This window comes from Nicotiana tomentosiformis, chromosome 7 (genome assembly GCF_000390325.3).
Source record: "Nicotiana tomentosiformis chromosome 7, ASM39032v3, whole genome shotgun sequence".
NCBI lineage: Eukaryota > Viridiplantae > Streptophyta > Magnoliopsida > Solanales > Solanaceae > Nicotiana > Nicotiana tomentosiformis.
Window position 1 is genome coordinate 93331804 of NC_090818.1, and position 11913 is coordinate 93343716.

The 11913-nt window shown below is 40.0% G+C and overlaps 1 protein-coding gene across 1 annotated transcript; it reads left to right on the forward strand.

The window, feature by feature from the left end:
• Positions 1 to 617: 617 nt before the first annotated feature.
• On the forward strand, positions 618 to 8802 carry LOC138896020 (uncharacterized). Its single transcript, XM_070180793.1, has 2 exons — positions 618 to 1037; positions 7969 to 8802. The coding sequence occupies exons 1-2, from the start codon at positions 618 to 620 to the stop codon at positions 8800 to 8802; spliced, it is 1254 nt and encodes a 417-aa protein (XP_070036894.1).
• The last annotated feature ends 3111 nt before the right edge of the window (positions 8803 to 11913 follow it).

The window sequence follows — 11913 nt, forward strand, 5'->3', positions numbered from 1 at the left end:
TCTACTTTGCAAGAAAAGACATCAACACAAAAGAGGAATGTTGTTAAATCTACCAGGGAAGCTACCCCATCTAAGAAGGCCAGTAAAGGAAAGAAAAAGAAGGGTATGCATGTTGTGGTTGATAATCTTATTGAGATCAGGAACAGAAAAGTGTTAAATGGGAAAATTATTGCAAACAGTGATGAGAAAGGGATGGCTTAGTTAGTTGAAAAACTTGAGCTACAGGGATGGAGACACAAATTAGTTAAGGCATTCCCTCCTCTGTGTGTGCCTGGTGTGGTAGAGTTCTATGCAAAGTTCCAGTTTAATAGCAAAGTGGTCAAGAGTCTCTGTAAGGAGGGTTTGAGATGGAGTGTGATGCTAAAGAGCTTGGGATGCTACTGAATATTCCCTCCTTAGGTTTCAACAATTACTTGAAGAAAAAATGGCCAGCCATAGACAATGATGTGGACATAGGAATTATGGTCACAAGGAAGTTCTTTCAAAAGTTTGAGTTAGATGCTCCCCAGAAGGTATACAAGACTGATATGACTTATTTTCACAAGTTGATGTTTCACTTTGTGAACTCTTGCATATTGCAGAGATCTAAGAGGAGGCACTAGGCTACCCTTCTGGACATGACTATGATGGAACTAATTGATATTCGTAGAGCTATCAATCTCCCTAGCTTGATGATTCAGCACATGGCAAGGATTGCAGACACTTCCACGCCTAAGCATGCTATGCCTTATTGCTTCATGTTAACTGGGTTGTTTGACAAGCTCAATATTCCCTTGCCTGAGCCTAAGTTTGGAAACCACAATGATGTTCTGGATGTTTTACCCTCAAGAAGTGTGGCTGTGAGGAGATCAAGGCTAGGGGACCAACAGGTTCTGCTATTCTACATAGCAGCAGAGCTCACTAAAATGTTTGAGCTAGCTCTTGAGGTGAATGCCAAGCTTCGAGAAGACAATGATGAGTTGAGAAAAGAAACAAGACAGCTTAGGGAGGAGCTCAGAAGGGACAGAGAGGCTCAAGCCCAACAGATTGCTACCCTTGTAAAAGACTTGACCCCCTCTTTCTCTCACCCTTGACCCTGGTTCTTCACCTCATGGCTTCAACTTATTTTGTTAACCCAGTGGTGCTTTAGTTCTTGTTTCTTTTGTTCTAGTCCTGAGTACGTTACAGGATGCTTAGTTTATTTTGCTCTAATATTTTGAGTCAAGGCCCTGGGCTTAATTTGGCACTGCTAAGTGAATTCTCTTATAATGTTTTAATGCTTCGCACATCATCAGCTTAGTTTATTTGCTTTGATAATTCTTGAGCTTGTGCTGTAGCCTAAATGGCCATGAATCTTTCATTAACTGTGCTTAGTTTATCTAACATCTTTTTATTTTTTTTTATGATGCCAAAAGAGGGAAGATAGAGTTGGGGGTTGGTGTTGATGTGCATGTTTGTATGCTTATTGTACATATGTTGTACTTGCTCTGGTCAAAGTGTGGTGATACGAGGTTATGAGGTGATTACCTGGTTTTAATATGCATAAAGTTTGTCATCATCAAAAAGGGAGAATTTGTTGAGTATTGAGATTTTGATGATTAACAAAGTTTGCTCAGAAGAAATTCTTTAAGAACCAAGTCCTCAACGCAGCTGCTTAACTGCTCTAAGAACCATCTCTTCAAGGTTGATGATTGCACGTGCTTGCAAGACAGTAATTTTATCTCAAAGTTACCCAAGTCCGAGTTTGTTGGAAGAGGACTGCTAAACATGATAAGGGTTGTTGCCCAAGAAGATACATTTGCATCAGCGAGAGACAAGAGTTCCAAGAATTGTGGAGTCCTTGGAGCAGTAGGAGCCCTATCAAACGAGAAGCTGACTACGCATAGGACTCCTAAAAGATCTCGGAGACCAAGAAATTTAAATACTATCTTTTTGGACTACTGAGATCATCCTTTTGTACATCAACTGAAGAACTACATTTTCTATACTCAAGTCGAGTACCAGTGTTGTGTTCTTCTTGAGTCAGTCTAGTAATTATGTTTAGAAAATCGAGTTGTAATCAAAGTGTCATATGCAATTAGTGAGTTGGAGTGAGTGTTTGATTTTGCAAGTTAGAGTAACTTGTAAGTCAAATAGTTGAAGTAGGAGAACTGGAGAGTATTGAATTACAGATTTGTAATTAATATATTTGGCTCATTGTTCTAGTGAAATTGAAGCTAAAATCCTACGTGGTAGGTCGTGGTTTTTGAACCTTTTGAGGCGGATGATTTTTCACGTAAAAATTATTGTGTTTATTTTTCTTTACGCTTAAGGAGTAAGGTAACGAATCAAGTTCTTTACTAATCCATAAAGGCACTCAAACTAACAGCAGCAGATTGACAGATGCTAAAGTATCTGGAATTTCACATTTACTCTGCGGTTACAAGATCGTGCATTAAATCAATTGTTATAAATCATTTAAATTGTCGGAAAAAATGAGTGTAATGGCAACGTGACACAAGAAAACGGCAACTTGGAATCTCCATTGTAAAAGCTAACACTTGTTCATTTGTAAAGACAATTCGCAATCACCACAATCACTGTTTACATTAGAAATTTTATTACTCTTTCATCTTTGGCAGTCTTACAAACTTTCTGTAATCAAATCCCAAGTACTCAATCCCCAAGCGACTAATGAATAATATCTCTCTTACCTTTCTCTGGTTTATAATTCATCGTCTTATCTTATATTTTATCCTAACTGTATAGTTATCACTTAGATTGAATCTATTGCTTTTAGCCCTCAATTATAAATTTAATTACATTATTCTAAATACCAAATTTTAGGTTAAACAACGATGTCCTTGTAACGTTCGTTTATTCCTCTTGACAAGACAATCATTGCGCGTTGCTTGCTTAAAGGTTAGAATTAATTTTAACTTCCAACTATACATTTGATAGACATAGTATCTAAATGTTAATCTCATGATTTTCATATTTTTGTTTTATCGAAATTGCTAAAGAATTAGTATTGGGGCAATAAATATTAGTATTCCATAAACATGGCATTTTGATTTCAAAAAGTGTTGCATAAGAGATAGGGAGGTTAATCCTACACCTAAGGTCACAGTAATATATCTTTTTTTATTGCAATTGCCTAATATATTTTGTTTCCAATCGTAACATTAAAAATCTACATCATGGTTGCGTTTCTGATAAGGTCTAACTCGACTTGTTAGGTTAAAATGCTGTGACCTTAATTCCTTGATTTAAAACTATCAGTCCAAGTTATCTCCAATCGACTGGTCACTGGCGTAGCCACCCTATGACGAGGGTAGTTAAGCGGACACCCTTCGCCGAAAAATTATACTTAATATATAAGTTTAAAATTATTTTATATTATTAAATATTATATTTTGAACATCCTTAACAAAGTTGAGTGAGGCAGTCCAGCAGTTTAGGGTATTCAAAGTGACGTGTGATTCACGAGTTCAATGTCTGCTCATTTTGTTTACCAAAACTAAAGGGAGACTACCATGTGCTGTCTATTTGCACTTTTTCAATTTAAAAAATTTTCTAATAAAATAACTCTTAAAACTTAAATTTTGTGTAGAAATAAACAGTAAATTTTTAACTAAAAGTTATTTCTTAAATATATTTTATAATTTGAAAGTCAAGCTCTATAAAATTTTCTTCAACAAAAACTCTCTATAAACTACAAATTCTCTTGACTCTCTCTCTCTATTTTGGTTTTATGCTTATTTTAATTAGTAAAATTTCTAATGTTGTCCTTTTGTTATATTAAGTTTGATTTATAAAACCATAGTTCTATTAAAAGATTTTTTTTATTTAGAGAAATGTTGCATAGTTTGATTTAAAACTTTTGGTACACCGTTCGTCGACTAAAACATTATTGACTTGTTTAAGGTTTGAACACTCTTAGCAGAATTCCTGGCTACGTTGCTGAGACCGGTAATTTGCTAACCCAAAAGAAATATGAGGAGAGAGAGAAAGAAAATGTACACTCCTAGCATATAGCTTAGCAATTATATCGAAAATTTTATATATTCTTCATATATTACATATGTATAAGTAACAATAACGTGTCGGAACATGTAACATCAAAAGAAAAGATGAATAGGGACTAAGCCTGAGGTGACAGCATACTTGTAATGTGGCAACTCGAATAGTCGTATTCATGCATGGATGTTTTATGTTTCTTCCTCCACAGAATCAAAAATCCAAGCCACACATGTGCTATGTATAGAGAAATTTATATTTAGTATACACAAGGACAGGTATATGTATATATTTTAAATATTTATACTTGTACTAAATCCAAACACATGATCTTATAAATAAAAAATAAAAATAAAAAGAAAAAGTATGCGGATGCAGATGTACTCATTACCTTCGGATCGAGCTACATATATATATATATAAAAGAAAATTTTCAAAAAATATATGTTCATACTAAAAATATGATTCTATTTTTCACAAAAGAAATTAAATAGTCGGCTAAGTAATTGAACTGTCTAACATAAAATTCTGATCTGATACATTTCTTTCATTCAACAATGAGAAGCAGAGCTGTCCCTATATATCTTAATTGCAAGCATCCTGTTGTGTGTAATTTTATGAGACATCTAAAAGGATAGCTAGCTTATAGTGGTCCCTAGTCAAGGATTTTAGGGGATCTTTATCTACATTTCATGCATGAATATTGGCTCTTACATTGACCACCTCTCAAAAATTTGTAGGAACCACAAATTTTGAAATTAAGCTCTTGCATCCTCTTCAATTATGAAATGTTTGTTTTTCTTCTATGTCCCCCACAGCATGGGCTTGTGGTAGTAGTTGATTAACCATTAATTAATCCTTTTTACTTATATTAAATCATTCGTATTCTAAATCAGTAACTCGATTAATTTGGATTCGGGTTTTGGACGAGATCATTAAAGGGAAAAGCATTCTTTACTAGTTAGAATTAAATTTCTTCATTTTAGGAAGGTAAAGCCTGAGACCTCTAATTAAGAGTTGAGAGATCTTATTCATCACATCACACACCATTGGCAAAAACGAGATTCAATTCCTCCACTTGCTTTCAGTTCCCAATTTATATGTATAATTATTTATCCGAAAAACGGATAGAGTTGAATTTGTACGTAGTTCTAAGGGTATGTGGTATAACTTGACACAAATCATAAGAGTAAGTAGGAATATCGAATATTGACTATAAAGAAAAGATACAAACCTAATTGAAAGGAAGATGATTTATGGATTAAGCAAGATGAACCAATTTATAAAGCTAAAAAGGATAATTCTTCAATATGGGAGTGTATTGTATCTGAGTTACAGTGTATGAATGATTTGATGGCCCCTTACAGGAATAATAACCATCCCTCTTATAGTGGAGGGATCCTACTTTGGATATAATAAAAAATTATATAGTGAAAAACCCATGATAAATCAGTTTTTCCCTAATTTTCGCCGAGATTCCCTTTCTTAGTGCGGCTGTAACGGCTCTTGTCTCTTGGCTCGATCTTGATCGGACTTGGTATCGGTCGGTTTTCAGGCTTAGAGCTCGATGTGGGCTCGAGCTCGAGCTCGATATTAACTCAAGGTCCGGTATTGGTTGGCCTCTAGCTCTTAAGCTCGATTCCATCGCTTCTCATCATAGTTCGATTTGGATTCGAGCTCGATAATGACTTCGAGCTCGGTATTTGATATGTCCTTGAAACTCGAAGCTTGTTCGTGCCTTCTTCGGATCTCATCTCGATATTATGAAGACTCTCTTCGTTCCATTATGTTCTCATCTCGACCAGTCGTACGAAGGCTGAAATCGGTTTCGACCGTATACAGATAGTCCTCTCATTTTTCGGGAAGAATGTGGCGAGAAACGATGTGATTTTTCAACGGTGCTATTAGATATACACTGACGTTTGCATCGAGCCCGACCATGACGTACGTGATAGCTATCCCGTCGGTTCAGTTTACCAAGATATTTAATGCGTGTCAGACGATGGTCGGCCACTGCTGATATTGAACCACCATTGCTCAATCTATAAATAGCCCCTATTCTTTTGCCTTTTATCACTTTTACATCTTCAATCTCCAAGTTTTCCAAGTTCTTTCTCGCACCTTCTGAGTTCATCTGTAAGTCTGTGATTTTTACTGCAAAAATCTTTCTTAAAACACCACATCTTGGTCATCTCCTTCTATTTTTGATCTCTAAATCCAAATTGGCGAAAACATCTAAAACCGTTCCTCAAAAAGAAAAAGCTTCTTCTTCATAGCCTGCCGTCGATAAAACACCGGTGGAGCCACGGCCTGAGGAGTGTGTTCCCGGGGCGTATGTTCTTACCTCCGATTTTAAGGTCGATAAAGCCTCGTCAGTTCCTGGTCGATGTGAACCAGTATTGAGGTATATGTGCTCGATAACTAAGGGACACCTCGAGCAGCTGAGGAAAGATTGTAAGTGGGAGAAAATAGAAGAGATAATCCCGGCTCCCGGAGAAGATATCACTACTTATGTGAAAGGGTTTTTAAGTGTGTATACTTACCCTTTCACATTGGGCCCCTTTGACCCTGTCGTTATCGATTTTTGCCACCAATACCAAATAAACCTAGGCCAAATCCATCCTTCTTTTTGGCGGATCGTTATTCTGATCTGCTTCTTCGTGAATAAAATCGAGGGGATGCCTTTCACCCTCGACCGTCTTATTAGACTGTACAGCCCCCGCCTCTATCGAGGTGGGTTAATAAAACTCCAGCGCCGGACTAAGAAAGTGATGTTCTAGAGCATAGACGAGGACAAGGATCGGGGTTGGATGGGCAGGTTCGTTCGAGTGAAGACCTCCGATCTGGTCCCGGCCGAGAAGATGCCATTCCCTGAGGAGTGGAACATGAAGCGTAAGTATATTTCGACTGTTAGCTCTGATTGCTTTGCTCCTTCGTTTATTTCTCACCGATATATTTTTTTCATGATATAGCGGTTGCTTGGATGCCCGGTGCTGTTCCCGACCTTAAGAGCTGGGTACAGGCCCTGGCTTCGACCTCTACATACGCCGAGCGCTCGTGGAGTGATTTGTCAAAAGGCCGATGGGAGGCCAAAAATCATGGTAAGCCTCTTTCTCATGTCTTTGATGGTTCGAACAGAATGTTTTCCATATACTTAACCAATTTTCTAGTGCATAGGTTTGGGCAAATATGCGGTTATGAGGCCCCCGTCTGGTGAGGAAGAGACTTCGGCCCCGGTTCCAAAACCGACGAAGGGCAAAAAGAGAAAAAGGGCCTCCACTTCCGAGGATCCAGAACCCAAGACAAGAATGGCTCGTAAGCCGACGAGGAAAATTATCCCTCTGACCGAAGAATCTGTTCAGCGTCTGAGGGATGAAGAATAAGAAGAAGAAGAAAAAGAAGAAGAAGAAGAAAAAGAAGAAGAAGAAGAAGAAGAAAAAGAAGAAGAAGAAGAAGAAGAAAAAGAAAACGATGGCTCCATACTGGTGGCCCGAGTGAAGAAAATCATCGATGCCCCAAAGGCAGTTGGATCGATGGTGGTTTATGGAGCTCCGCCTCGAACTGAGGGGATATCGGAGAAAGATTCGAGCAGAGTCCCCGAATCGTTAGAGATCGAGGATGCCTCCCACCGAAGTCAACAAACGGTGGGCATATCTGAAGGGGCCGGTCCTGAAGCTCTTCGAACTGAGGAGAACTCCCCAAGCGAGTCGCTTGGGGCAATAGTAATCGGAGACTCGCCCACTCTCCCTGCTTTTTCCGAAGGGGTGATTCGGGAAGCCAAAGCTTTGGGGGCCCTCGAGGTAGACAGGTCTCACGAGGGAGAAGACCCTTTTCATGATCTGTTTACCGGTATCGAGGATATTGCCGGCCCTGGTGATACATCGGGTATTTTCCACGAAGTACAGTAGGCTCTGAATCGGGTAAGCCTGAACTCACTTCGTTGGTACCACCTTCACGTTTGTTTTTCTTTTCTAACTTCTTTCTTTGCAGGCCACAGCGGTTCATCGAGAAGCATGTTCTCGGTCTCGAGTTGAGCTACGTCGGTACGAGGCCGACCTCCGACGAGTCACGGAGGAGAGGAACGCCCTTAGACTCTTCTTCGGGCAAAGGGAAGAGAAAATCAAGGACCTCCGAGCTGAGTTGGCCAAGGCTCACCAAGATCAGACCGATCTGATCGAGCAGGTAAAAATAATATTAAAAACCCATGGGCTCGATACTGGAATGGTGGCTAATATTTTGATCTCACAGCTGCAGCAGAAGCTTGAGGTGATCGGGAAGCTCTGTGAGGAGGTTGATGTGATAAAGGCGGAGTCTTTGGAGTGGAAAGAAGGTATGGACCGCCTTGCTGCAGAAAAAGAGGATGCTCGAGCCCAATTATTATCAGCTGAAGGTCAACTTCAAGGCTTGAAGGAGAAATGCTTGGTTCAAGCAAGGAAAATAGAGGATCTCGAGGCTCGGTTGGCTTCTGAACTCGTCAAGGCCGAAAAAACAAAGGCCGATGCAGATGCATTTGTGGACATTTATCGAGCCGACGCTGAAGCCGCTCAGGTGCAAGCGAGAGAGGCTGCCGAGACCGCTAAAACTCGAGCATATTGGGTTGCTGAACTCGCCAAATGCCAATCTCAGAGGGAAACCACCCTTGAGGAGATCCATGTTCGAGGCTTTGATCTTACCGAAGAGATAAAAAGGGCTAAAGAGCTTGAAACCGATGTTGGAGCCTTAGCCTCCGATGATGATGATAACGATGATGATGATGGGAGCAAGAGCGGGTCTGAGAGTGGGGAGGATCCCGATGGAGAAGAGACTGCCCCCGGAGATAATTAGGGTTTTTTCCATTTTGATATTTTGTGTAGGGTCATGATCGGACGTTGTAAATACTCTCATATATATATATATATATATATATATATATATATATATATATATATATATATATATATATAAAGACTTTTACCTTTCCCGACTTGTCTCTGTTTTATTTTCTACCTTGTGAGAACTTGGTTTCAGTCATGCCTTATGAAAATTCTGTTTCATTCATGCCTTATGAAAGTTTTCATAAGTTCGAGGCTTTAGGAAATTTGATCGAAGCCGGATCTTGAAGTCTTTATAATAGAGTGAGTGATTGCTCGAACTCGAAGTAATGTAGTCTGTAGTCTCTTAGGCTTAGTAGTTGAGTGAGTGATTGCTCGAACTCGAAATAAGAGTAGCCCGTAGGCGTAGTAGGCTTTTAATAGTCGAGTGAGTGATTGCTCGAACTCGAAACAATATTAGCCCTTAGGGTTTTAATAGTCGAGTGAGTGATTGCTCGAACTCGATATGACGTAGCCCTTAGGCTTAATGGTCGAGTGAATGATTGCTCGAACCCGAAGTAATGTTAGCCCTAAGGCTTAATGGTCGAGTGAGTGATTACTCGAACTCGAAATGACATAGCCCTTAGGCTTAATGGTCGAGTGAGTGATTGCTCGAACTCGAAGTAAGGGTAGCCCTTAGGCTTAATAGTCGAGTGAGTGATTACTCAAACTCGCAGTGATATAGCCCTTAGGCTTAGTGGTCGAGTGAGTGATTTTTCGAACTCGAAGTAATGTAGCCCATAGGCTTTTAATAGTCGAGTGAGTGATTGCTCGAACTCGAAGTAATGTAGCCCGTAGGCTTTTAATAGTCGAGTGAGTGATTGCTCGAACTCAAAATAAGATTAACCCTTAGGCTTAATGGTCGAGTGAGTGATTACTCGAACTCGAAATGACGTAGCCCTTAAGCTTAATGGTCGAGTGAGTGCTTGCTCGAACTTTTGTGAGACCCTGTTTGACAGGAAGTAACTTTCTTGTATTGAACATGATTTATTCGATGGTAATTCCCCCCAGTATTCGAGGATGATTGTAAAGAGGCCTCGGATACTGTTGAATTGTTCTAAGTTAGCACGATCAATGGTTGCTTCATTAAAAACCTTGCCGAAAAACCCATTTGGTATAAAAGCGATCTAAGGGAAAAAGAGTGCAACGTGTGCTTTCATACCTATGGCTTCGTGTTGAATAATCCATCCTTGTTCCTGGTCGAACTCCTGCAAAGGTTAGTTTCAAAATATAAACGAACATGGGAGGGTCGTACCTTAGCAGTAGTATCGTTTTAGGTACGACACGTTCCAGTAGCTTGGTAGTTGTTTGCCGTTTATAACATCGAGCTTGTAGGATCCTTTACCGACGATTTCAAGTACCTGATACGGTCCTTCCCAGTTTGGACCCAGTTTTCCTTCATCTGGATTTCGGGTATTAAGGGTGACTTTCCTTAGCACTAAGTCCCCGATTTTAAAATGGCGAAGATTGGTTCTTTGATTATGTCATCTTTCTATCCATTATTTTTGGGAGGCCAATCGGACGAGAGCGGCTTCTCGTTTTTCATCCAATAATTCGAGGCTAGTATTAATAGCCTCGTGATTTGACTCTTCTGTTGTATGTCGAAACCTGGCACTAGGTTCCCTGACTTCGACTGGAATCAAGGCTTCGGAGCTATATACTAGGGAGAACGGGGTTGCCCCCATACTGGACTTTGATGTTATTCGATATGCCCAAAGGACTTCGGGTAGAATTTCTCTCCATTTCCCTTTAGCGTCGTTCAACTGTTTCTTTATGTTTTGAATGATCGTCTTGTTCGTTGATTCGGCCTTTCCGTTTCTACTAGGGTGATACGGCATTGATAATATCCTTTTTATTTTGTGGTCTTCGAGGAATTTCGTCACTTTGCTGCTGATAAATTATTTTTCATTGTCACACACTATTTCGGTGGGTATCCCAAATCGACATACGATGTGATCCCAGATAAAGTCTATAACCTCTTTCTCTCTCAATTTCTCAAATGCTTGTGCTTCAACCTATTTAGAGAAATAGTCAGTCATAAATAAAATGAACTTAGCTTTACCCGAGGAGAGGGCCGACGATATCCATCCCCCATTTCATAAATGGCCATGGGGATAGGACTGAATGAAGTTGTTCTCCGGGCTGATGGATCATCGGTGCAAACCTTTGACATTTGTCACATTTTTGAACAAACTCCTTAGTGTCTTTGTCCATACTATCCCAGTAGTATCCTGCTCTAATGATTTTATGAATCAGTGATTCGGCGCCGGATTGGTTCCCACAAGTGCCTTCATGGACCTCTCGTAAAACATAATCGGTGTCTCCTGATCCTAAGTATACTGCCAATGGCCCATCGAATGTCCTTCTGTATAATGTTCCATCTTCAGCCAATTTGAATCGAGCAGCTTTGGTTTGTAAGGTCCTCGACTCTTTAGGGTCCGATGGGAGCTTTCTGTTCTTCAAGTATTCAATATATTTATTCCTCCAATCCCAGGTCAAGCTTGTAGAGTTTATCTCGGCATGACCTTCCTCGATTATGTATCTCGAGAGTTGAACGACAGTCCCCAAGCTGATCTCATCCTCCTCGACCGATGACCCTAAATTTGCAAGTGCATCGGCCTCACTATTTTGTTCTCGAGGTACATGTTGTAAAGTCCATTCCTTGAAACGGTGCAAAGTTACCTGTAATTTGTCCAAATACCTTTGCATTCTATCCTCTCAAATTTCGAAGGTCTTGTTTACTTGCTTTACCACCAGTAAAGAGTCACATTTGGCTTCAATGGCTTCTGTTCCCAAGCTTTTAGCTAGCTCGAGACCTGCCATCATGGCCTCGTACTCGGCCTCATTGTTAGTCAACCTAGAAGTTTTGATAGATTGCCTAATAGTGCTACCTATGGGCGTCTTCAAAATAATGCCTAGCCCGGACCCCTTCACATTCGAAGCACCGTCTGTGAAGAGGGTCCATACCCCCGATGATGTACCCGATTTTAACAAGAGTTCCTTTTCAACTTTGGGTACGAGGGTTGGCGTGAAATCGGCCATGAAGTCCGCTAAAATTTGAGACTTGATGGCCGTCCGGGGTTGA

Excerpts from the sequence above, each read along its gene's own strand:
- LOC138896020 (XM_070180793.1), top strand. The coding sequence starts at position 618 with ATGACTATGATGGAACTAATTGATATTCGTAGAGCTATCAATCTCCCT. Across the intron at positions 1,038-7,968 it reads CCCAACAGATTGCTACCCTT|GCCACAGCGGTTCATCGAGA; the intron begins GTAAAAGACTTG and ends CTTTCTTTGCAG.